Below are 26,923 nucleotides of genomic sequence, written 5' to 3' on the forward strand. Positions count from 1 at the left end.
TACACAAATAATCAAGTAAACTAACACATAACTAAATCAATTAATCAATGAAAAATAAAATTAAATTTCCAATTCTATCCTTTTGAAAACTAGGGGTATTACACAAGGGCTATCTCCATGGTAGGAATGACTTCCTTCTTGATGGAAACCCTAGAAGAATGGAAGAACTCCCAAAATGTGCAAAACTCTCTAATCTCTAGCCTTCTCTCCAAGATAAGAGAAAATAAGTTATGAATAACCACTATGCTCTAAAAGTGGCTCTCAATCCTTATATAGGTAGGTCAAATGTCACCCCTATGATTTAGATTTATGCATCAAGGTCCCACCAATGATTGCACCATGAGCCAACATTTGATGAGCTGGAATCTATTTTTTTTCAGACTTGAGGAAGTTCGATCGATTGAACTGTGTTGAGATCGATCAAACTTGGCTGAGATCCATCGAATGCTGCAGAGAACGATCATCCTTGGCGGTGCCTTTTTGAATAAAGACAAATCTTTGAGATATTTTGGGATATTTTTGGGAAGAAGACAAAAGTGGTAGGTGGGCGGTAGGTGTAGATAAGATCGAATCATTTCGATCGATCAGGGAAATATTAGATCGATCACTCTTGATGAATTCTTTTGGATAAGGACAAAGGCTTGGATCCATCTTGAATTGTTTAGATCGATGAACTTTAGATTGATCGAAGAAATTCTGAGTCGATCGAACATGCTGCATTTCCACACTTTGCTTCATCTTGCTTCCACTTTGCTCCTTTCTTCTATTCAGCTTGAGTTAACTCCTTTAATGCTCTTATTTGGCTGAATTGACTTATTTTTAGGATAAGCACCTGAAAAGGGCAATATCACGAAATTAGAATAAAACGGGGAAATAAGATAGATTAAGGTCCTAGAATGCTCAAGCTTAAGGGGTTTAAAAGCGCACTTTTCAGCACTCATCAATTCCCGTGATCCTCGATAGGCCTTTCTTAGCTATGGCTAATGCTTCAATAAATTGCCAAACCGGGGTGATGGATATCGCCTTTGGAAATATGCAAGTCAAACTCCACATTTTCCATGCAACTCAACATCCTTCCGAAGAGGATGATTGTTTTCTCATTGATGTGGTCGATGAAGTGGTCAATGAATCTCTCCCCTTCATTCTAAGCAAGGATCCTCTTGAAACTTGCATGTCTCACTTTGATTTTGCAAACTTTGATATCAATCAATCCATCCAAGAAGTAAATTCTTTGCTCGACATTGGTGCTATCATGGACTTTCCTCCTTAAAAAGTGCCAAGAGAACCACTTCCTCAACTTCCCACTACTCCTCTGATCCCTTCCTTGAAATCATCACCACAACTTAAGTTAAAACCATTCCCGGTCCACCTCAAGTATGTGTTTCTTGGTGCAAATAAAACTCTTCCAGTCATCATTGCATCGGACCTTTTAAAGGACCAAGAAAATAGCCTCTTAGCGGTGCTACAAGAGCACAAAGAAACTATTGGCTGGGCAGTGGCTAATATGAAAGGAATCGACCCTTCTATTTGTATGCATCGCACTCATATGGAGGACGACGCAAAACCTTCTAAAGCGGTACAACGCCGGTTGAATCCAAATATAAAGGAAGTGGTCATGAAAGAAGTGATTAAGCTACTGGATGCGGGAATTATCTACCCCATCTCTGATAACAAGTGGGTTAGCCCCACTCAAGTTGTTCCCAAGAAATCTGGCCTCACCGTTGTTAAAAATTTAGCGAGAGAGCTCGTGCCACAACGCACCACCACCGGGTGGCATGTGTGCATTGACTACTGGAAACTCAACTCTACCACTAGGAAGGATCATTTTCCACTTCTATTTATTAATCAAATCCTAGAAAGGCTTGCCGACCAAAGCTCCTACCATTTCCTTGATGGTTATTCCGGCTATAACCAAGTGGCAATTGATCCCAAGATCAAGAGAAGACTATATTCACATGTCCCTTTGGAACATTTGCCTATAGACACATGCCCTTTGGGCTATGTAATGCACCGGCAACTTTCCAAAGATGCATGATGTCCATATTTTTCGATATGGTCGAAAAGTTCTTGGAGGTATTCATGGATGATTTTTCCATCTTTGGATCTTCCTTTGACTCATGTCTCCAAAATCTATCCCTTGTGCTTCAAAGATGCAATGAGACAAATCTGATTCTAAGTTGGGAAAAGAGTCATTTTATGGTCCAAGAAGGCATTGTCTTGGGGCATGTTATTTCCAAAAGGGGAATTAAGGTTGACAAGGCTAAAGTCAAATTAATCTCTAACCTTCCTCCTCCAAATTCTATCCGAAAAATCCGTTCCTTCCTTGGTCATGTCGGCTTTTATCGCCGTTTCATCAAAGATTTTAGCAAAATATCCCATCCCTTATGTAATCTTCTTGCCAAGGATATTCCCTTTAATTTTAATAAAGCCTATTTGGAAGCTTTTAAGAAGCTCCGTACTCTTCTCTCTTCAGCCACAATCATGAAACCACCTAACTGGTCTCTTCCATTTGAAATCATGTGTGATGCATCCGATTATGCATTGGGTGCGATTTTGGGCCAGCGTGCGGACAAGCTCCCGCTTTCTATCTATTACGCTAACAAAACTCTCTCTGATGCTCAATTGGATTACACCACCACTGAAAAAGAGTTACTGGCTGTGGTGTATGCCTTGGATAAATTCCATTCCTACCTTCTTGGATCCAAGGTCATTATCTTTTCAGACCATGCTTCTCTAAGGCATTTGCTCGCCAAGAAAGAGACCAAACCCCATCTAATTCGATGGATATTCTTACTCTAAGAGTTTGACATTCAAATTCAGGACAAAAAAGGGACAGACAATGTTGTCACTGGCCATCTTTCTCGTTTACTTATTGAGAAATCTTCTAAATTTGCTGCAGTTCGTGATTCCTTTCCGGATGAGCAACTGTTTCAGATTTCTCATTCAAATCTCCCCTAGTTTATGGATATTGTCAACTACCTTGCGGTAGGAAAAATTTCATCCAAATGGTCAAAACAAGAGAAAGACCGGTTCATCTTCAAAGTCAAAAATTTCTTTTGGGAAGATCCAGAGTTATTCAAGTATTGCCCGGACCAGATCATCCGGCGATGCATTGCCAAAACTAAATTTTCAACTTTCCTAAATTTCTACCACACTCTTGCATATGGAGGACACTTCAGTGCCAAGAAAACTGCTGACAAAGTCCTTCAAAGTGGATTTTATTGGCCCTCTTTGTTTCGGAATGCTTATAATTTTTGCAAGTCATGTGAGTGATGCCAAAAGCTCGAATCCATGTCCAGAAGAGACATAATGCCCCTTACCCCCATCTTAATCATAAAAATTTTCGATGTGTGGGGAATTGACTTCGTGGGACTGTTTCCACCCTTTTGTGATATTCTCATAGCGATGGATTACGTGTCTAAATGGGTTGAAGCAAAGGCTACCAAAACTAATGATCATAAAGTTGTGGTCAAGTTCGTTCAATCGAACATCTTCAGTCGATTTAGTACGCCTAGGACCATCATTAGTGATGGAGGTTCTCATTTCTGTATGCACTATCTTAAATATGTCCTTCTCAAGTACTCTGTCACTCATAAGGTTACCACACCTTACCACCCTCAAACGAGTGGTTAAGTGAAAGTATCTAATCGTGAGATCAAGCATATTCTAGAAAAAATGGTTCGATCAGACCGCAAAGATTGGTCATTAAGACTAAATGATGCGCTTTGGGCCTACCGGACAGTGTATAAGATGCCCATCAGCATGTCACCATATCGACTTGTCTTTGGAAAAGTTTGTCATCTCCCAGTCGAATTAGAGCACCGTACTTTTTGGACCATAAAACGGTTCAACTTTGATCTTAAGCAAGCCAGCTCTACCCGCAAATTGCAGCTCAATGAGCTTGAGGAAATTCGAAATGATGCGTATGAAAATGCCAAAATCTATAAGGCAAAGACTAAAGCATTCCATGACATGCACATTGTCAACAAGTCTTTTGCCCCTGGACAGAAAGTTTGGCTTTTCAATTCTCGCATACGACTCTTTCCAGGTAAACTCTGTTCACGGTGGGATGGTCCATATGTTATCTCATCCGTCTTTCCTCATGGTGCAATTGAACTTCAAGATTCTACCGATGGATCTCTCTTTAAGGTTAATGGCCAACGGTTTAAGCTTTATGTTGATGGCATAGTCCCGATTCGAAAAGTAGAGAAAGTCCTATTGACGGACCCAATTTACGAGGATTGATGCGACATCATGGTTCGTCTAACTATCAACATTAAATTTAGCACTCTTGGGAAGCAATTATTCCAACTCCAAGCTTCCCTCTTTCAAGTTGCCTTTGCTAAGATTTTTCAAAAATTAGCTAAGTGTATCCAAAAGGTGAACTTTTTTGGAACTGTCTCGAATTACGTTCTAAAGGTCACTTTAGGCTTACTTAGTCATTCTAAGGTCTCGGTACCATTTTTAGAATTTTTCAAGGTCATTTCGGCAATTTTCTCAAAAAAAAAAAAAAAATCACGGGAAATTTGGACCCCAAAATTAGCACTTTTGCAAATGAGCTCTGAATCCCGTTCTGAGGGTTATAAAAGGTGTCTAGGGTCTATAAGAGCTTAAGTTTCTAATTAGAGAATTTTTCGACCCTGGTCCGGCTTCCGTTCGGCCAAAATACCAAGGCAGCAACTTTCCAAAAATGTGGGCGCCCGCCAATCCTTGCGGGGTCCCGCCGAGTGCCAAGGACACTCGCATCTACAAGCAAGTGGCATCCCACGGGTGCCTGCCCTGCGATGCGGGCACCTGCCAAGCTTCGGGCCTACATTATTACACCCATTTCCAAGGCCCATTTTGAATTATATCATTCCCCCTCTCTTATTCCAGCGGCGTCTCTCTCTCCCTTGCCCTCCCAACCCTTCATTTCTCACTTCCATCTCTTCTTCTCCCATCTCCATCATCCTTCTATCCAACCCACATCTGTCATCCTCATCATTCCATCCATCTCCCACTAAGTAAGAGGGATTTTGTTTGGTTTCTCCATCAACTTGGGTAAGTTTCTATCTTTCTCCTTCTTTCAATTTTCATATTAATGGAGGATAGGAATCATTGTGTAGAGGTGTTGTATGTGTTGGGGTTTGTATTGTATTGATTGCAGGACAAAAATTTTTGGGTTTTCTTAACTCTAATCATCCCTTGGCCCTCTTCCTTTTTTGTCTTGCACACCAGGTGTTCGACGAATTGCCAAAGCCAACTTATTCTTCCAAATAGTGCCCAAAACCTCCTCTAAGCATGCTCACTCATCCGAGGGACCATCCGGGGAAGCTCCTATTCCAAATTGGGTTGAGTGGCCCATTGAAACCGAAGCAAAATTCGTCATTAAGGACGAGTTTAAGGAGAACCCGAAAACAGCATGGGCAGTCAAGGAATTGAAGAACCGCGGCCTCAAAGCTCTATTCAAACTTTGCATCGGCTCATTCTATCAGCATATAATTCGCCAATTTTACTCCAACATGTTTTACTCATGCGCGGAGCCGGAGGTCATTAAGACCACCATTGATGGCACACCTTTTGCATTCACTCTTCATGACCTTGCCACGGCCTTAGACTATCCATTGGCATCTCCCTTGGATGACGAGGACCAACCTTTATACGATGCTCCCCCCGAGGAGCTGAAATTGTCAGAAATAGACGAGGAAATATGTCATAACATGTATACTGGTAATCGCAAATCAAGCACGAATAAGGTATTCCTTCCATGCCAGTTGTAGTTCTTGGACTCTGTCCTTACCAAAAATGTCCTTCCCGTTCCTAAGCACTCTGAGCGTAACGGGGTTTTTCTGCACACCCTTTATGTCGCTGAGAAGGGACATTGGTTTTGTGTCCCGCAGCTCATCTGGGACTAGCTTCTCAAGGTCTACAATGATCTTTTTGTGACGTAGTTGGACAATGCCCTCATTTGGGCACTTCCTTTTACGTACTTGGTCACTAAGCTGCTTAAGAATAAAAAGTTCATGGTTCCCCAGGGAGAAAAGCGGAACACTGAGGTATTTCTTTTTGACCTTGGTGCATGGAAGTCAAGCACTGTCCAGCTTAAGACTTCTCGTGAAGCCCGCATTAATGGTGTGTTTGATTAGGGAGGTCCCGCTGCTCTTGTTGCTCCTGTGTCGGCTGCTCCCGCACCTGTACGCCACTATCACTTGCTATGTCCCGTGCCGATTATGACTCTCTCAGCACCCATCTTGATACCATTTAGCTACAAGTCGAGACCATGGAAGGCACCCTTAGGGACCTTCATAAGGAGACTAGGGAGGGAAAGCAGCTATTGCAGGCCATGCTATAATCTTTGATTGACCGACCCCCAGGCAGCGCCGGTGGCTCATCCTCTACGGCGATGATAGAGTGATTTCCTGTTTTCAGTTCCTATTTTCATTTTCAGTAATACTCTTTTGCTTTATGTTGGGCCACGTTTGGCATTACTTTTAGTTCCTATTTTGAACTTATAACTACAATTCTTTTTTCTATTTTGCATAGATACTCGATTTGTGGTTAAATAAACTGTAGTTGTTTAGTTTTATCTCTGTCTGGATTTTTATGATACTTTTTGTGCATAGATGTGTTCTTGACAAGTTCTTCTTAGATTCAAGTTTGGGGGCATGGTTTTTGGAATTCACATGGTGGCATATTGTCACACCGCCACGGATTTTCCTCCTCTACTTGGTAATATTGTTCTTGTTACCCTCTTTATTTTTCATTAGTCATTCTTTGTCTTCTCACATTGAGGACAATGTGACATTCAAGTTTGGGGGTATATTTTTGGTATACATTTTTTTATTTTTATATGCATTTTTGTTTGCATGTGTTAAATTGTTCATGTGAATTGATAAAAATAATAATAATAATAATAATGTTTTTGGGAAGCAAGGATTCTGTAATCTTGGAACTTGTTGGAGATTGAAGCATGTGAATACTTTGTGTATAGAGGCAAATGATAGTTTTGAAAATAAAGAAAAATCTGAAATGATCATGTTGATTCAAATCGGTTTGCATAAATGCTTCAATTAGATTTTCGTCGGATTTCATACTCTTCTATGCTTCACACTTCACAGATGCACACCGAAAACTTAATTGTGAGGCATGTAACCTAATTTATCTTGATCATAACTCAGTTGATTTGAATTGATGACCCTAATGAATGGATATATTTGGCATTGATCTAAAAAAAAAAAAAAAAAAATGAATAATGATAATGACTAGTTTAAGTTTGTAGCCTTGCCAACTTGAGTTATTAAGCCTTGGGAGTGTCTTTACACGTAACACCCTAAAGCCATTCGGTTTGGGATTTGCTGGCCCAACACTTGCTACATGGGTTGGTTAGAAAGCTTAAGGGACTTAGGCATTACACGGTCATTCATGAAATAAAAATAAATAAATATGGTTCGTTGGAGTTCGTAGCCTTGCCAACTCGAGTTATTAAACCCTGTAAGTGTCTTTACACTTAACACCCTAAAGCCATCCGGTTTGGGAGTTGCTGGTCTAACACTTGCTACATGGGTTGGTTAGAAAGCTTAAGGGACTTCGGTATTGCACGACCATAATATGTATATAAAATAAAATAAATAAATTTTGTATTTTGAATAAATCATGCCTCAGAGACCTTATTTAAAAGGAAAATTTAATGACTTGAAGACTTGTGTTTTGAAATTGGAAAAAGAAGGTAAAAGCTGCATATTAGGAATCCGGTTCACTTTCATTGAAGTTAGAGTTGATTTCTATTAAAGAGATGACAATTGAAGTATTTATATAGACTATGATGTGATGCATAAGAATTGAAATATGTTTAGCCATTGTGTTATAGGCTTCATATACACAAGGTAGTCTGCAAAATAATTCCGTCTCCAATATTCTATCTTTTCTAAGTTACAAATGAACTATGTGTATTTTCTTACACCATGGTTGATGTATGTGGATAGCATTTCAAATGTTGTCATTTTGTTAAGATCTTCATTTTTGGTTTTGCAATAGGACTAACAAAATGTAAGTTTGGGGGTGTGATAAGCGCCGAATAATGCATATTCAAGCACCCTTACTTGCATTAGTTAAGTCCATTAGTTGATCATATTGTATATATTAGCTTCATTTGCATGTTTGTGTTTACTTTTAGGTTGGTTCCCCAAAGATAGTTAAAAGTAAGGCTTTGACGAGTTCTTGAAGATTCAAAGCATGCCGTGGCCGGGACCTTCATTTTGGCCAAGCCAGTGATTCATTGAACTCATGGTTATCCCTGCAAAAAGTGCTAAGGACGATGATCGCGTCATTGGACCGAGCAAAGATCATTTCAAGAAGCAGTGGAGCTCAGGAGCACTGTGGGCGCTCGTCAAACCGTCCAGAAAGTTTGGAAAAATGCGGGGTCCCGCCACACCTTGCGGGCCCCCCCAAATGCCGCACCAAAGCTCCCGTGACACCATGCGGGCGCCCGCCCTGCGTTGCGGACGCCCACCTATCTACAGACAAGAGGTCGTGAGTAACTTCATTTCACCTAATGTTATCCCCTTAATTCAAGGGATTGCTCTGCACTTCTCTAGGGATTTTGGGCCATGAATTTAGAGTGGTTGGAAGGCTATGGTTGCTAAATAAAAGGTTTAAACCATGTAATAAACATATCTCATATTGTAAGAATTTATAGAGAGAAATATTGAGTTCTTGAGGGTGTGTGTGTATTGTGGCTCCTAGGTGCGAAAATGGAGGGTAAGATCACCTCTTCTCCTTCCTCCTTTGCTTCTATAGGTAACTAACTTCCTTTCTAGGGCGGTCATGAAGCCCTTCCTTGTAAGCATGCCTTAGTTTCGGTTTAATTTAGGGTATAAAATATACGTATGGGCCAAGTTTCATAATCTAGAGCTATACACATGTTGTAATGGATATTAATGTTTATAAATGATCATTTTGAGTTTATTATCTTGTCTTACATTATTTTCTCTCATGATCATATAGCTTGCATTTTCATAGTGACAATGAAAATGAGATTGTGAAATGATTTTAATGGCATGTTGTTTAAGAAGTTTGATAGTCCATACCTTAGGGCCTTCCTTTGATGGACTATTCTTAGTTTTTATCATTTGATTGAGGGTTTGATAATCTCTAGCTTAATGAGCATGTCTAAGGCTACACCCTATTTTAGGTAGTTCAAGCATGTAAAACTTTGATAGATTATTCTTGCCTATTGATTTCATGAATTTCTTGAAGATAATGAAGCAATTTTATGTTGTTATATATCATGGTCATATATTTATGTTATTCCCCAGTTAATCACAAGCTAGCATGTTTATAGGGTCGGTAATTGACTCACTTCCCTAGCCCTCTCTACCAAAGTTTCCCTCCTTTTACTCTCCTTCAATTTATTGTTTTATGCAATCTTTAATTCCAAATACCAAGTGACAAACAAAACAAAACCTTACATCTCTATCATCAAACCAAGTGATTTTAAAGAACTTAGTTACCATAAATTTGCAGTCCTTGTGATTCGACTTACCCCTATAATAGCTCTATTTTACAATGATTTGTGTTATTGTAAGGGTTGATTATAATTGGTAGACATAATTTGATCCCACCACACACACTTGTTTTACAACATGAAACTCCCCTTAAATTGGTAATTGCTAATGTTTAGTGAAGTTGAGCTCAGTGGTGAACTCTATACCCCAAGACCTTTCTCTCATTCTCTTTACCTTAATCTCTAGATTGATCTCAATTTGCATATTTTTAATTGAATCATTAGTGTAATTCAACCAACCAAACCCATATTTGATCATTCGACCTACTAATACAACATTAATTCCGGAGTACCTTGCATATCCCTTGGGAAGATCCCTACTTGCTCTTGCTACGTTAGAAGTAGTAGTGGTTGTGGCTTTTATAAATTTAAACTTGACTAAAAAGGCTTTCTTGATTCGCACTCTCACTATACACATTTTGGCATAGTATAACAGCCGTGTCACTTCTCATGCCATTAATCTATTATATACTTCCAATATGCCAATTGGTTCCCTTTACTCTAGATATATGTGGGACAATCCTTAAATTAGTTTTCGAATGATACTTAATTTATAATCGGAAATAACTAAGATTGCATTACTCGGTTAAAAGAACATATTGAGAGCTCTATCCTATAAAATGCCACCTCTAGATGCTAAAATAACTTCATATGATCTTCACAGTGCTAGATACAATCATTGATTCATAATTGTAGTGGTGAAGATGGTGGCTGTGATAGCATGGATATAGCGGTAGTGGTTGAGATTACAAGGAAGATGGAAGAGATTAAGGAGTAGAGAGATTGGATAAAGGTATTGGCTAACTATGGTAAATTGACTATTAAAGTTAACATTATTAACTATGGTTAAGTCTGATAAGGTAATAAAGTGTAATTGACTAATGGAGTTTTGGTCCGTTGAAAAGTCTATTGTTTTAGACCGCATGAGAGCCTTCCTGTATATATAAATATCATATTATATTATATATATACTTCTAAATAAACCCTACTCATTCTTATCTTCTAAAGCGTGGCGGGGCGGGGTAGAGGCAGAGCAAGTGGGGATAGGGCGAGGGCAGTTATGGGGATTATGAGTAAAAAAGTAATCAGTTATGTGGCGGTTTTGGGGGTGCCAAATTTTAACGGGGATAGGGGATTGAGAAAACCGCCCCATTGCTATCCTTAGTAACCATTGTTTAAAAGAAAAATTTGGAAAGGAGTGGGTGAGTGTAACTTACTGTTTTACTCCTCCTCTTATATTCCCTTCATTTTTTTATGGTTTATTTGTCATTTTAGGTTTCAATAAATTATATTTACCCTATATCATGTTTATTTGTTTATTTGTCACATTTCGATTGATCATTTTAGGGTTTCTTCTAATATTCGAAGGGGTTTACATCTTGAATATTTTGTTTATTGTTTATAAATCGCTATTTTAGGGGTTTTTTTTTTTTCACTGTTTTATGGAGATAATATTGATTTTTTTTTTTATTTTGTGTTTTTTCTATTTTTCATGATTGTAAATATATAATTTTTGTTTTTTTGTTCAGATCAGAGTTGGGTTACTTTAATTTTTTATTTAGGATTTTTTTTATTACAATTGAAATGTAATATCTGATGTTAAACTTGTGTTCTGACATGCTATATAGGGTTTTGCTAATGCTCATGTGAAAAATTCAATATAAAAGGTTATTTTGAAAAAGAAATAATAATATAGTAAGAGAGTCATAATTGCTACTAAAAGAAATAATAATTAACTTTGAAAAATGAGTCACATAATCCATTGTGATCCATTAGCAGAAGGGTATTTTTGTCCTTTTAGAATGATGTAATTTCTCTCCAATTAATGAACAATTTGGTTTCTGACAATAACATGGTTATTTTTGTCCAAAAATATAGTTAACATACACTAATATGATGCATCACTCAAGAATAATGATACATGTATCAGGTCAATGAAATCACAAAAGTAATTGACCAATATATGATGCACACTTCTATCTAAGTACACAATATGAAAGCCTTGTGAGTGTTGTCTCTAATTTGTCCAATTTTTTAGGACCGTATTATTTTTAAAACCTAAAGGTAGAACTGAAGGAACTTTTTCTAGTTACCTGGGCAATTTTAAAAGGGTATAAAGATAAAATAGATATATTATGCATAATTTCTTCATATCATATATTTTTAAAACCATATTAACGTCGGTTGTCTATTTCCTTTTGTCAGACGTCTCTAAACTTTTCAAATCCTTGTAAAAGAGAGCTTTGCAATATATTAAAAAAATGTGCTTTCTTAGGTAGCATTAATGAAGAAAGAAAACAAAAACCAAAAACAAGTGAACCGTCTTCCATACGTGTCGGTCTTTGACCGTTAACCTTAATCTAGAACATACCCTATATGTGTAACGTCACTGACCACCAATTTCCACGTGTGAAAGGTCCCACGTTTATGTGTATGTATATCTCTTCACTCTCTTTCTTTTTTCAACCGCCTTTTGGTTCTACGCGCTCCTAACTCAGCATCTTATCCCCGCACAACAAAACAACTTGTTCTACGCGCACCATATTTTCCTTTATATACACATATCCACACAACTTATAAAATCAATTCAGCAGCTCAATCCTAAGCTCATATATATAAAACCACGTTCTTCAAACTCATTCTTATACAAGTCACCTCTCTTGTTTTCTTTGTACCGTATACTTTCTCAATACAATAGCTGATTACATGAAATCAGAAGCCACACTCCAGTCTTCAATATCCTCACCAAAAGTAGGGAGTGGTAGAATCAAAACTGATTCGTCTGCTTTCGGAAGATTATGTCGTAAGTTATCGTCGCGAAAGTCACCGGAAAAGCGCTCGCTTCAGTCGAGTCCACCAAGAAGAACGACTTTTGGTGCTGCTGCTGATGATGAATGCAGTGATGAGATGCAAAGGGTGTTCATGTACTTTGACGAGAACGGGGACGGCAAGATCTCACCGGAGGAGTTGCAGACCTGCGTGAGGACGGTGGGAGGGGAGCTGTCGGACGAGGAGGCAGAGATGGCGATCCGGTCATCGGATTCGGACGGAGACGGGATGTTGGGGTTGGAGGACTTCAGGAGGCTGATGGAGAATGGGGGAGAGGAAGAGAGGAAGGAGGAGCTGAGAGAGGCCTTTAAGATGTATGAGATGGAGGGGACTGGGTGTATTACACCCAGGAGCCTGAAGACGATGCTGACTCGACTCGGGAAGTCGTCCACTGTGGAGAATTGTAATTCCATGATCAGTATGTTTGATATCAATGGTGATGGTGTCCTTAACTTTGAGGAATTCACCATCATGATGCGCTGATCCATCAATTACCATAATTTGCACATATATACGTGTACTCTACTTTTGATTCTTCTAAATACATTCATTTATTTGTAATTTTACTTTAATATATTACTGAGGAGTTAAATACTAGCTTAATTTTTTCGGATTAGATATATATCTAAATTTTTTGTAGTCACAATTTTGGGATATGCTTTTAGGGAGGTTAATTGGCACAGCAGATGCAACCTTTCAATTCACTTTACAATATCACTTTTTTACCAAGCTGAACATCGCAAAAAAAAAAGAAGGAGAAATATATATATATATATATATATATATATATATATATATATATATATTTGTTCTGTAAGAGCAATTTGAAAAGAATCAAGAAAACAAGTGGTCTTATTTATGTATAATTTGGTATGACTACCTTTCCTCACCTAAACAAGCAAATGGTTTTGATGTGCTGGTTCAGCTGAATGAATATGGTGAGATAAAATGGGAAATATTGAGTTCAATTAATATTACTTAAATGAAATGACCCACTAGGGAACCTAAATATAGGACAAAAATGCAAGTTTAGTGTTCCCAGACAAGCAGTCAAAGTCACGCCAGACAAACAGTCAAAACCATACAATAGAAATAAGACATGGGAACTGATCCCAATCACCATAATTTGAGGAATTCACATCATGATGCACTGATTCCAATCACCATAATTTGCACATTTATACATGTACTATACTTTTGATTCTTCTAAATCATCCAGATTTGTTTTACATTCATTTATTTGCAAGTAATTTTACAAATAAATTAATTACTGAGGATTTATATAAATTAATTACTTAGGAGTTAAATACTAGCTTAATTTTTTCAGTTTGGATATTTATCTAAATTTTTGGAAATCACAATTTTGGGAATGCTTGTGGGAGGTTAATTGACACACTATGCAAACTTGTAAAAAAAATTATTTTTTATTTTTTATTTTATTTTATGACAAAAATGTCATATTAGAAGTTAGTAGGTGCGAGGGTTCGAGACTTTTTAAGACAACAGGAGCAGGGTTGCAAATGAGTCGAGCTTTGGGATATTCAAGCTCGGCTCGGCTACTTCAGAGTGGAGCTCGAGCTTGGCTCGAGTTTGAAGGAGCTTTGACTAGTCGTGATCGAACTCGACTCGTTGGTGTTTGACCAGGCTCAAACGGCTCGATTAGAGCTCATTTATGATTGTACGTCAGAAAGAGAAGAGAGAGATGAGTAGTTGCAGACGATGCAAGGGTCTTCACCTTCGTGAAAGGGTGTTTGGCTTAATTCGAATTGAGAGGAGTGCTTCAAATCAATAAGCCCTAAATTGAACACTCCATTTTTATGATTTGAGAAAAAAAATAGAATTTGTTGTACCATTTGTTTGCAATCCAAGACACTGAACTTGTTCAAAGCGTGTTCAATCATGTCCTGAGCATTACATATAGGAAGATCAGTCAATCATGTCCTGAACATTACATATAGGAAGATCTGTAGCTTTAGATTTGACCTCTCTTTTACCCTTTGTGTTACAGACTTTTTGTGCATAGATTTCTGTAGCTATACATGACTGTGACTATGTTGTGTGTGAGTGAGAAAGAGAAGGTAATAAAGATAGGGTTTACGCTGTGCTGGGCAATGGAGATGGGCTTTGGTTGTAATCCTTTTATTTATTTGTTCATTTAATTTTTTTGTCTTTTTGCAATAATACTAATACTTATGTTGTTCGATTGGGATGCACTTCTTACTATAAATGAAAATGAAACTTATTGGCTAATAAGCCATCTTAAAATAGTCTATATATATATATATATATATATATATATATTCAAGCTCGACACAAGCCGTTCAACAAGTTTGTTCACGATCATGTTCATGAACACACGAGCCGAGCTAAGATATGTTTGAGTTTGGTTTGTTTAATAATCGAATATGAAATTTTTGTTTGAGATTAGTTTGTTTATTAAATAAATGAACACGAATCAAACTTTTGGCAAGCCGAGGTCAAAATGTTTGTCGAACGTTTAGCTCATTAGCCTTAAATGAGAAAAACTTAACCACTAACTTACAATATTAAATGTCACTTTTTTCCAAATTGACCATCGCAAAAGGAAGGGAAAAAAAAAAATATAAATAACATATTTTGTTCTATAATGCATCAATGAACAATAGAAAGTTCAAAATTAATAATGCTTGTTCGGTAATTCAACTGAATAAATATAGTGAGATAAAGCCATAAAAATTGAATTTCATTATTTTTTTACTTAAATGAAATGACCCACTTCTTTTTTTTTTTTTTTTTTCCTGGCAATAGTAAGCCCTACGGCATCTAAAAAGAAACCACCAAATACAAACAAACCATAACCAAACACCCCAACAGAACACCAAGATAACAAAACCCACCAAACAAGGTACCACTAGGATGGATAAACAAAAGATCAGTTGAATTAGTAGCCCTAGGCTGAGTGGTCCCAACCAAAAGCGCCAACTGTGTAGCAAAATATTGCGATGGAGAAGAGTCGAAGTAACCAGAATCCCCATAATGCGCACCAGGTGGAATAGTACCCGTAGCACCAAACAAAAACTGATCATTATACAGCCCGTCCGGAGGAAGAACCGCTAAAACCTTAGGTTTCTTCCCATCAAGCTTACACGAACCAAGGATAGAACCATTCACGGTTGGACGACGCTTACAACTGGTCCTTGCTGGGGAAGAGCCTTGGCTATGAGGTGAAACCAAAGAATCTGAAGACTGACCTTTTCGGGATGCAGCCACACCTTTACCTTTTTATCTACTCTTGGTCATTTACGCATAAAGCATGATTTCTCAAAGTCAACATCTTGAAACTTAAAATGGGAAATCAAATAAGGAATAACAAGTTACAACATCATCTAGTTATCACTTGAAATAAAATGTGAAATCAAACAAAATGGATATACTTGAACATCACGCCGGATCAGATCAACAACGTGGTTACTTTAGGGTTACTAGCCCACGAGTAACCTCCCTATGTACGCACTCGACTTGTAGAGGGACAATCCCCCGTACTAGAACCATGCCCTAGCCATAGTCATAACAACGATGCCCCAAGTTTCCAAAATCAACAAATTGTACAACAATATAAATATCAACATGTATATACAAGATATAAGCTATCTATCATGCACAACTAATTGTGGAAACACACAACACAAGCTCTAAGTCTATAACTACTATGACATGTAAAATGCTAAATTCAAAGTGTGCAATTCATTACATAGGACAACAATATATATTCAATAATGGAAACATATTCTCGTGAATATAAATATAACAACAATGTTATCCAGTACTCAAAACATAACCAAGTGAATATACAACAAGTCCAAGTCCATAATTTAAACCTAGAAACAACTTCTAAAACATAATTAAATTCATGGAACAAGTGGATAGAATTTAATTAAATAAGAATAATTAAATTTTCTAGATTTCAAATCAATTCCAAATAGCCTCAAATTTATATCTATTAAAGAACATGATGAGCGCTGAAAAGTGCGCAATTAAACCCCTTAAGCTTAGGTATTCTATGACCTTTATCTATCTTATTTTTTCGTCTTAGAGTAATTTCATGTTATTGCCCTTTTTAGATACTTATCCTAAAAATAAGTTAATTCAGCCAAATAAGAGCTTAAAAGAAGTAATCCCAAGCTGAATGGAAGAAAGGAGCAAAGTAGAAGCAAAATGAAGTAAAGTGTGGAAAATCAGCAAGTTATATCGATCTCAACATTCCTTCGATCGATCAGAACAACATTTATCTGGACACTTCAAGATAGATCCAAGCCTTTGTCCTTATCCAAAAGATTCCACATGTTCGATCGATCCAACTTATCTTCGATCAATCGAAATTATTCGATCTTATCCACACCTACCACCCTACCTACCACTTTTGTCTCTTTCCCAAATTATCCCAAAATATCTCAGAAATTTGTCTTTATTCAAAAAGGTGCCGCCAAGGATGATCGATCTCTATAGAATTCGATGGATCTCACCTCAGTTCGATCGATCGAACCTCCTCAAGTCCGAAATAAAATAAATTCCAGCTCATTAAAAGTTGGCTCATGGTGCAATCATTGTAAGGACCCTAGTGCACGAATCCAGACCATTAGGTGTGACACTTGAGCCTCCTATATAAGGATTTTGAGCCATTCATATCAAAGGATCTTCATATCTTCAATACACATATCATATCTCATATCTTGGAGAGGAGGCTAGAGACTAGAGAGCATTTACACATCTTTGGGAGTTCTTCCATTCTTTTAGGGTTTCCATCAAGAAGGAGGTCATGCCTACCATAGAGATAGCCCTTGAGGGTTGGATGACTACTTCAATGAGTGGCTAAACATCTACTTGGGGCTAGAGTAGCCCCTAAGTTTGCTTCCTAGACCTAATGTTTTGTATATTATTGGGGATTTGTTTGTAATAAATGTTTTGATCTTGGATTTATATATATATCTTGTGGTTTCTATTTGATGTGTATGGATTTTAATGCTTTCAATTGATTCTCTATCTCTAACCATATGTCTATCTATGCTAGAATGGATAATTCATGTGCTTTTCTCTAGATTTAGTGGAGTTTATATATGTCTATGTATATGGATGAAATTAATTTAGAGATGGTCAAAACATAATGCTTAATTGAACACTCTTGTAATTTATTTAATGGTTCACACTTGTTTCTTGATGAATTGTGTCACACCTTTAGCTTACTTAGTCTAATTTCCATGTCTTTAGTGTAGATGTAGTGTAATTGCTTTAGATTCTTAGATAGGTGGACAATCTATTCTTGTTCCTTGGTGTTCCATACTTATGAATGCAAATGGTGTATGCTTCTAGATAGTTGTGTGTGCATAAATTGTGGTTTCATTGAATGGATTTTGGTCTCATTTGATAGGTTGTGCTTTCTATTTAAATTGGCTAGACAATCTATACTTATTTGCCATCCATGCCTAGTTTCAATTAATGTCACACACACACACAAGTTACAATTCAATTTTCCCTATTGATATACAATTGCTAGTGTCTAGTGAAGTCAAGCTCAGTGGTGAGCTCTAGTACCCCAAGTCCTCTTCTCTATATCTTTTTCCCTACATTCTAAATTGTTACCTTTTACTTGCTTTAATTTCAATTGTATTGTAGTTTAATCAATCAAACAAACCATCTTTTGATCATTCAACCTACTAACCCTATACATTGTTTCCATTGTAAGCACGCCCACAATCCCTTGGGACGATCCCTACTCACCCTAGCTATATTTTTAGTTAGAGGTAGTAGTGGCTTTTATAAATTTAAAACTTGGCCACATTGCACACTCACACTCTTAGTGCATCTTTAAACATTGGTGCCCGCGACAACCACCAAGTTTTTGGCACCATTGCCGGGGAATTGAATTGGCAACGCCATATTTCTTTGGAAACAAATAGGAATTAGTACTCTTTTAATCGTGTCTTTTCTTTTTTTTCATTTTTGTTACTTATTGTGTTTGTTCTTGATTGGCTAGGTGTATTAAGCTAAAAGAGTTAAACAAAGGAAGCAAGGAAGCCAAATGAAGCTAAGCAAAAACAAAAAGGAACTAAAATCTGAAATTTGCAAAGCATAGCAAGGTTGAAACTTGAAAGTTAAATTAAAGTTGCTTAAGGACCCTTTGTGAGATCTAACTCAATCTCTAGTTAAATCGTCGACCCGCGTGGTGGCAAGTTTTTCATTTCATAGATAAATCATGAGCCCGCGAGGAGGCAATTTACTTTGCATATTGTTCAAACATGGGAGTATGGGACCAATGTATGTGGAGAATGTTTGTTGATTAATTTGTTGTGGGGGCGAAGTGATTGTTAATTGCTTATTATTGATTTGCTAGTGCATGCATGGTCGTAGGTCATTAAATCATACTCTTATCCTTCCTAATTTACATCTTGAATCGGTTTTTCGTAATCCTAGGGGAAGAGATAGTTCTCATCACTCAATTTCACCAATGGAGGAATTAAATGACGACCATGTGGAGGACCTTGGTCACATAGACCAACAAGGCATCCTCCACCCTAATGTGCATCATGAAAATATTCAAGTACCATTAGGCATGCCTAGACTATTCATCCCACCACAACAACAAGGCCAAATTTCATTGGGAATGCCTCAGCCAATTTTTGCTCCACAACCTCCCATTATGCAAGGCAACTAAGGTGTTCGAGTGGCACCACCAGTTGTGAATCATCCCATTGCTTTAAAAGACCATTATGTGCCAAATGAATACAATGCACCTACATGTATTCAATTGCCCCCATTTAGAGCACATCACTATGAGATTAAACCACAAACTATTCAAATACTTCCCAACTATCATGGACTTCCAAGTGAAGAACCTTATAAGCATTTGGATGAGTTTCTTGAAATGTGTTCCACCGTGAAATATATAGACATGCCAGAAGAAGTGTTAAGACTCAAACTTTTTCCTTTTCCCCTTAAGGACAAGGCAAAATATTGGTTTAACAATCTTAGGCCTTTTTCGATAACTTATTGCGCAGAAATGCGACAAGAGTTCTTGAAGAAGTACTACCTGGTATCAAAGACAAATGTTATGAGAACTTTTATTCGTGAATTTTCTCATGGGGATGGGGAAATGTTTCATAAGGCATAAGAAAGGTTTAATGACTTGCTTAGGAAGTGCCCACATCATGACATACCTAAGTGGTAACTAGTTCAATATTTCTTTGAAAGTTTACGGGAGAGTCACAAGGGTATGGTTGATGCATCTATGGGTGATTCTTATCTTGACAAACATAAGGATGATGTGTGGCAATTATATGAAAGTATGAGTAAGAATTCAATGCATAGATCTTTATCCTCTAAAAATGGTAGAAATCTAGGTGGAAAGAAGAATGTTGGCTTATATCAAGTTGACAATTCCAATGATATAGCCACCGAGATGAAATCCTTATCTCAAAGGTTTGATCAATTTTTTATTAACCAAACTTTGGCGAATCAAATGTCTTCCTCCCCTAACCATTCTCATCGTGCATCTAATGAATCTTGCTTAACTTGTTCAAGTGTTTTACATTCTACTTCCAATTGTCCCCATGGACATATGCCAAGTGAAAACCATGAGCAAGTCAATGCTACATTTGTCAACCAAGGGAATAATCCCTATGGCACTCATTACAATTCAAGTTGGAGGAACCATCCAAACTTCTCTTGGAAAAGCCAAGGGGAAGGCTCAAACCCTCCCCAAGGTGGTTTTCAAGGAAAGTATGTTCCACCACCGATGCAAAGCCAAGGTTCCTAAGGTTGTAGATCTTCTTTTCAATCATCACATGGAAATCAATTCTCTAATTCTTATTTCCTTAACCAATCATCGTATTCCCAAGGAAATTCTAGGAGTCCTGCTTTTGAGGAGAAAGTGTTGACCGCTCTAGGCGCTCTAGAGGCGAACACTCAATTGCTTCAGTTTCATTCCCAATCCATTACTAAGCTAGAAACCCAAGTCTGGCAAATAGCTAGTACTTTGAATGCTAGAGAGAAAGGGGAGATGCCTTTGAATGCACCACCAAAGCAACAATGTGTTTTAGAGACTCATTCTTTATTGGAAGGTCACACAATCGAACATGTCAATGTAGTGACAACCTTGAGAAGTAGGAGAATTGTGGACAACCAAGTGAGTATGCCCAACAAAGAGAGTGAACCGGTGTAACCAAAAGTTGACACCTGTCCCGGTTCACATCATATTCCTCCTTCATTGCATGTGCATAACCCCTTTATTGAAAAAGTAATGAAAAATGATTTGAACAAAGTTTTGAAAGATGATTTGAAAAATTCTTGTGACAGTTTGAAAAATTCTTGTGTTAAAGATTCTTTATAGAAAAGTTTTAAAAAAGCTTTTGAGCCTAAAGCTCCATTTCTGGATGCCTTGAAAGGATCCATTTTTCTTAATAAACAAAAAACCAAGACTAATGAAATCATTGATGTGTTTAGGCAAGTGAAGATCAATCTTCCGCTTTTGGATGCAATTAAGCAAATTCCGGCTTATGCCAAATTTTTAAAAGATCTTTACACCCAAAAGAGGAAGAACAAAAGCCAATCATCAAGGAAAGTGGTCTTGACCGAGCAATTGAGCTTCATTTTGCAACATAACGCACTCCCAAAGTTTAAGGACCCCGGTTCACCTACTACATCTTGCATCATTGGTGACCATGTCATCAATCGGGCTCTTTTAGATTTAGGAGCAAGTGTTAACCTTCTTCCATATTCAGTATATGTCAAATTGGGCTTAGGAGACTTGAAACCGACGTCGGTGGTTTTATAACTTGCCGACCGATCAATAAAAAAGCCCCGGGGTATCATTGAGGATGTTTTGATTAAGATTGATAAGTTCTTTTTCCCCGTTGATTTCGTTATCATAGACACGAAACCGGTTCCGAATCCCAAGAGCCAAATTCCCGTTATCCTTGGACGTCCCTTCTTGGCAACCGCAAATGCCAACATCAATTGTAGGACGGGGATAATGAAAATCTCATTTGGCCACATGAAGGTAAAGTTGAACATCTTTAATCCAACCCCGAATTCAATAAACAAGCATGAAGAAGTGTGTGTTGTTGAAAAATGCATAGCCAATGAACTTGATAAAGTTGAGTCTTTACTTGGAAGTGGAAGTTCTAAGAGTTCATCTTCAAACTTGAATTCAAGAATTGTTGTTTCAAAACCTTGTGTTGAAAGGGCATGGAAGCCCAAGAGTTGCATAGACCACGAACCATCAATGTCTTTTGAATCAAATCCAACAAGTTCTCTAAAGAACCATTTATTAGGTAGGATTCAAAAATCCATTCACCCCGTTAAGGAGGGGATGCATAACAAAATATTTGATCCAGGCTAAAAAAGCCCAACGTCTTGCTAGAGACGTTAAAGACTAGCAATGCTTTGTAGGGTTTACAACCCTATTCCTCCTCATTTTTATTTTACCTTTCATTTATTGCATCGTCTAGATATATTTTGGGTTTATAAACATGGCTAGGAACTGTGATTGAGAATGCATGCACTTTCATTCTGAAAATAAGTATTTTGCACTTGTTCGATCAATCTCGAAAGAGGTTCGATCGATCGAACATTCTTCCCTGCATCCATCATCTCTCAGTCCCATCAATCGAGAATTTCCTGCATATTTCAGCTCTATGTGTATCGAGCGAACTTCAGTTCAGATCGATCTAAGTGCTCCAAGATCGATCGAAATTTTCCTTAAAACGATCTTCATTCTATACTTTGAATTTTTTTTTGAAACCCATGAAAAAGGCCTCTCTGTGTATTGATCGAACTTGTCTGCAGGTTTTTACTTATTCGATTGATCGAAGTATCTTCCAGATCGATCTTGGAATGATCAATCTGTGTCCATTTACTGACTTTGACTTTGACTTTGACTGCCCTTTTTGAATTTTGATTTATTTATAAAATAATATATATATATATATATATATATATATATATATATATATATATTCAAATTCTATTTTATTTTATTTTCAAAAATTTCAGAAATATTTTTAGTTTTAAGGAATTTAAAAAAAATAATATATATATATATATATATATATATATATATATATATATAATACAAAAATATTTTTCCTTTATATTTATTTTTATTTTATGTTATTTTATTTTAAAAAAATATTTTCAAAAAAATCCAAAAATATTTTTATTTTCAAAAATCCAAGGAAAAAATATATATATAATATAAATATATTTAAAATTCAAAAATTTCAAAAATACTGTATCGTTTTGAGCTTAGATCGATCTATGTTCTTCAAGATCGGTCTATGTTTGATCGATTTGAGATTTTTCCAGATCGATCGAACATATCGGGAACAATTTTTAAAAATAGAAGCCAATGGTCATTTTAATCGATTTACACATCGATCTCAACCCTAACTCCCTTTGGCCACTGCAACCCTTCTTCCCAACCTCCGGCGAATCTCCAGTGAGCTTCCAGAGCTTCGAATCTCTCTCCCTCATCTCAGATCTCATCTCTCTCTCTCTCTCGATCCACTTCTCTCCCCGATTTGGTATTTTTGGATTTTGAGCTTTAATCATATGTTTTAGATGTTTTCCATGCTTAGATCTTAAGTTTCCATGATTGAATGTTTCCATTTTTGAAGTTGATGAAGCACATGTATATATATATGTATAATTTGTATATATTTTTGTATATATTTTCATTCTAAATCTGATTTTGGGGGTCACGTGCCTATTCAAGTGACTATTTTTGTGTTGATTGAGGTGTAGGGGGAATCACAAGCTTGCTTGGGTACCCCCCATGTCATCCACGTCACAGATCTGTGACTTTTTGAATTTCTCACAGTAGTTCGATCGATTGAAGTTTTCTCTGATCGATCAGAGAAAAATCGATCGAACTTAGTCCTGATCGATTTGAGAAAGATCGATCTCATATTTTCCTGATCGATCGAACTTCACAGATTTGCATATGTACACTTCACACACCATCCATAGTGTTCCATGCTATTTTATTGATGCCCAGCCTGTGTTTTCCACATTGGATGCATTCTATACTTACACTGTTTAGCATGCTTCACTTAGTCATTGTTTACTTGGCTGCGTCATCACTTACATAGATTCATGTCAATTACTCTGAGTTGTCTATCTTATTTGACATATATGTTTCTATATACTGTGTTTCAATTCTCTATTATCTGTTACTGACTTATTTTGCAAATGTTTCTTTTTCTATTTTGTAGGCCATGGCACGGGTTAAGACAGTCTCCAGTCGACAGTATCCGAGGAGAGTCCGACAGAGAGTAAAGGATCCAACTGAGCCTTCTCATGCCCAAGATCCAACGCAGGTTGAGCAGGCTGAGCAGCATAAGCAGTTACAGGAGTATGAGGAGCCAGCTCCGGCTCAGTCTGACCGTTCTGCCTCTACCACTTCTGCATCTTCATCCCATTTTGATGAGGATGAGCATATATCTTTTCCTTCTCCACCACCGGCACAGCCTGGCCAGGTCCGAGACTAACCTATTTGGAAGTTTAGATGCCTTTCTATATCCCATAAGTCCGTATTTGACATAGTTTTCTTCTCCCGGTCAGTCTTGACCCGGGCAGCTTTTAACGACATTGAGCGGCGTGGCATTCTAGCCATTCTTGCGCTAGTTACTTATCCTGTTTTCCCGCGGCTTGTTAGGATGTTCTTCCAGAACCTCCGGTCGGCCCCGGGTAATCTGTCAGAGCTGCGGACTACTATTGATGGCCACCTTATCATCATCACAGTCGACACTTTGGCCACTTCTTCTTGGTGCCCCCATGTCTGCCCTCCAGGTCTTGATTATCCTATTCTGAGGAGGCCTTCTGATGCAGACATGGCCGTTGCCCTCACTGGCCATTACGCAATTGGTGAGACTTTCGTCACCAGGACTTATATGCCCGATGACTTATGGTTTTTTTATTCAGTCTTGTACCGAAATGTGTTTATGGCAGGGCATAAGATCCAGAGGCGTTCTAATTTTTGGCAGCCCTTTATGCATTCTACACTGGGCACTGGTTCTCCATTCCTGCACTCTATTGGAGTGTTATGATGAAGCTATACACAGACTATATCAACAAGGCCAAGCCCAAGCGGGCTAAGCATCTCCTCTTTGCTCATCTTTTTACTCAGATCCTCCGGGACCAGTGCTACCCTTTCTATCCACAGGAGCGTTCTGAGTCAGGGGCTTACTACTATGGTAAGAAGGACTAGAATAAGAGCTACAATGCTCTTATCAAGAGCTTAGAGGAGGACGCTATGTTAGCAGCATAGAAGGCTGCAAATGCTGAGGAGGCAGAGATGGCAGCAACAGCGGCGGACAATCTAGCAGACGCACCGGCGGCTGCAGTACATATGGATATAGACCTGGAGCAGCAGCCTCCAGAGGAGTTACAGCATCACTCTTCAGCTGGGTCGCCAGTTCATTCCCAGGAGCAGGATCAGGATGTACCACAGTTTCATGATCCAGTCATACCTGAGGCTCCAGTTCCGACACTCGGCCTAGGAGAACGTGTCGAGTCATTGGAGGATACAGTAGTCTCTTTTAGAGTAGACATTTCTACTCTCCGTACAGATGTTTTAGCTGCGCTGCGTGACATATCTAGAGATATCCGGGGATCACACCCTGCTCGCCCTACCTCCTCTCCCTGATTTCTCTATCTCTTTACTCTCCTCATTTGATATATCTGTGATACATTACTGTTACATTGCTACTAATATGATATTTTTGCGGCCAGTCTGTTGGCCCTGATACTGTGATGTGCTATACATTATTTCTCTTTTTCTATGCATGATATTTTTGGATGTCTAGATTTTATATTGATACATTTATCTGTGATCGACTCCATTTATCAAGTACATCCCAGTGACTTCAGTGAGAAAGAGTGCTTCCCAAATTTTTTTTTTTCAGGACCATCCTTTTTCCTTTCCTTAGTTCATTTCTTATCCCATTTACACTTGCATGTCCACTGTACACTGTTATTATCCCTTTGTTATTTGATGAGTTTTATCCAAGTGCCATCTTTTCAGGACCGCAGTCAATTCCAAGTTTGGGGGGGGGGGGGGGAGGGGGTTATACCACCCACTTTGGATATTTGCGTCCTGGCCATTCTTTGCCTTAGTTGCACTGGTATACTCTTTCCTTTTGTTCTCTTTGCACATTGAGGATACTGTGCCATTTAAGTTAGGGGGTAATGGGTGTTAATTGCAGTATTTGCTTTCAATTCAAAATTTTAAGCATGACTTGTGTATTTGAGGAATTTTCTATAATTGATCCATAACTAGCTATGATTTTGATCTTTTGAGGATTATATTGCTTAAAATTTAAAAATTGCTTGACTTGAGAGTCCGATACTCTTTGTATGCCTTGTGAATGCCATTTAGGAGTAAATTTTTTGAAAGATTGATATCATGTTTGCACTTGTGGTCCACATCATCCTGATTTTGTGATTGTTTTGAGATTCACTCTAAGATTCTACACTAGCATAGGCGCACACTAGCATTCATTTGTGGGGTACATGCTTTGTTGATTATTGAATTGGTTATAGCCCAATTAGACTAGTAGTGCATTGAAAGCTTTTATTTTGATAAAGGTGGATAACAAACCCTTTTCATTGAATAGCGGGATTCTAGCCTCATCAAGCACTAAATTTCTCACGCCGAAAGGTGGAGGGCCCAAACTCTAGGTTAATAATTGAATGTTCTAAAAATAAATAAAAAAAGTTACAAAAGCACTAAAAAGTGAGGACTTTTCCCAAAAGGTGAGAAGTGGGAAATGATTAGATGGAGGTTGTTTTTGATTTGTAGCCTAATTAATTTGATCTTGTAAGTCCTCAGGGGTGTTTGAACACCTAGTACCCTAAAACTATCTGGTTTGGGAGTCATTAACCTAACGCTCGACCTCATGGATCGCTAGAAAGCTTAATAGATCAACATATTGCATTACGCTTCCATCTTTGATCCTTAGGATTAGAAAAAAAAAAAAAAAAAAAAAAAAAAAAAAAAAAAAAAAAAAAAAAAAAAATGAGTGAAACGAATAAGCACACCTAGAACAATAAAGCTTTAATAAAAGGTCCACTCTTTGTCTTGATGATCGATACTAGATTTGTGTGCTAGTTTGAGGGTAAGGATGTGATCATTTCTTTACTTGGCTTAGATAGCAACATATTTGATGCCGGTCCACTCAAAAAGGATTCTAGAGTTGTTTTGATTTGGATGATTATTTTCTTGATGTGTGGAGGACCATACTTGTTTGCTTGATGTTGAAATTTTGGGAGATTACTTGAAAATGGTTGAAAAATTGCATACTTGAGGTAGTTTTCTCCCAATGCTTGTTTACAATATTGGTGCCTCTTTTGTGATAATGAGCTTAACGTTTGTGGGTATCATTTCTGGAAACCCTCATGAGACTTCACTCGTCCATTAGTTTTGGGATTTAAAAGGCTTGTTGCATATGCTAAATGCAATCGTGTTCCTTACGAAAGTGGCGTTATCCATTTATTGCTTTTTAGTTCATTGTTGTATAG

General features: G+C 37.7%; 1 protein-coding gene across 1 annotated transcript; it reads left to right on the forward strand.

Moving 5' to 3' along the window:
- Window positions 1-12,042: 12,042 nt before the first annotated feature.
- LOC132278686 (calcium-binding protein CML38-like) lies at window positions 12,043-12,986 on the forward strand. The gene has a single exon (XM_059780533.1). The coding sequence runs from the start codon at window positions 12,248-12,250 to the stop codon at window positions 12,851-12,853; it is 606 nt and encodes a 201-aa protein (XP_059636516.1). The 5' UTR covers window positions 12,043-12,247; the 3' UTR covers window positions 12,854-12,986.
- Window positions 12,987-26,923: the final 13,937 nt, after the last annotated feature.

This window comes from Cornus florida, unplaced genomic scaffold (assembly GCF_030987335.1).
Source record: "Cornus florida cultivar Cherokee Brave unplaced genomic scaffold, ASM3098733v1 CherokeeBrave_3.0.0_Hap2_Chr10, whole genome shotgun sequence".
Lineage (NCBI taxonomy): Eukaryota > Viridiplantae > Streptophyta > Magnoliopsida > Cornales > Cornaceae > Cornus > Cornus florida.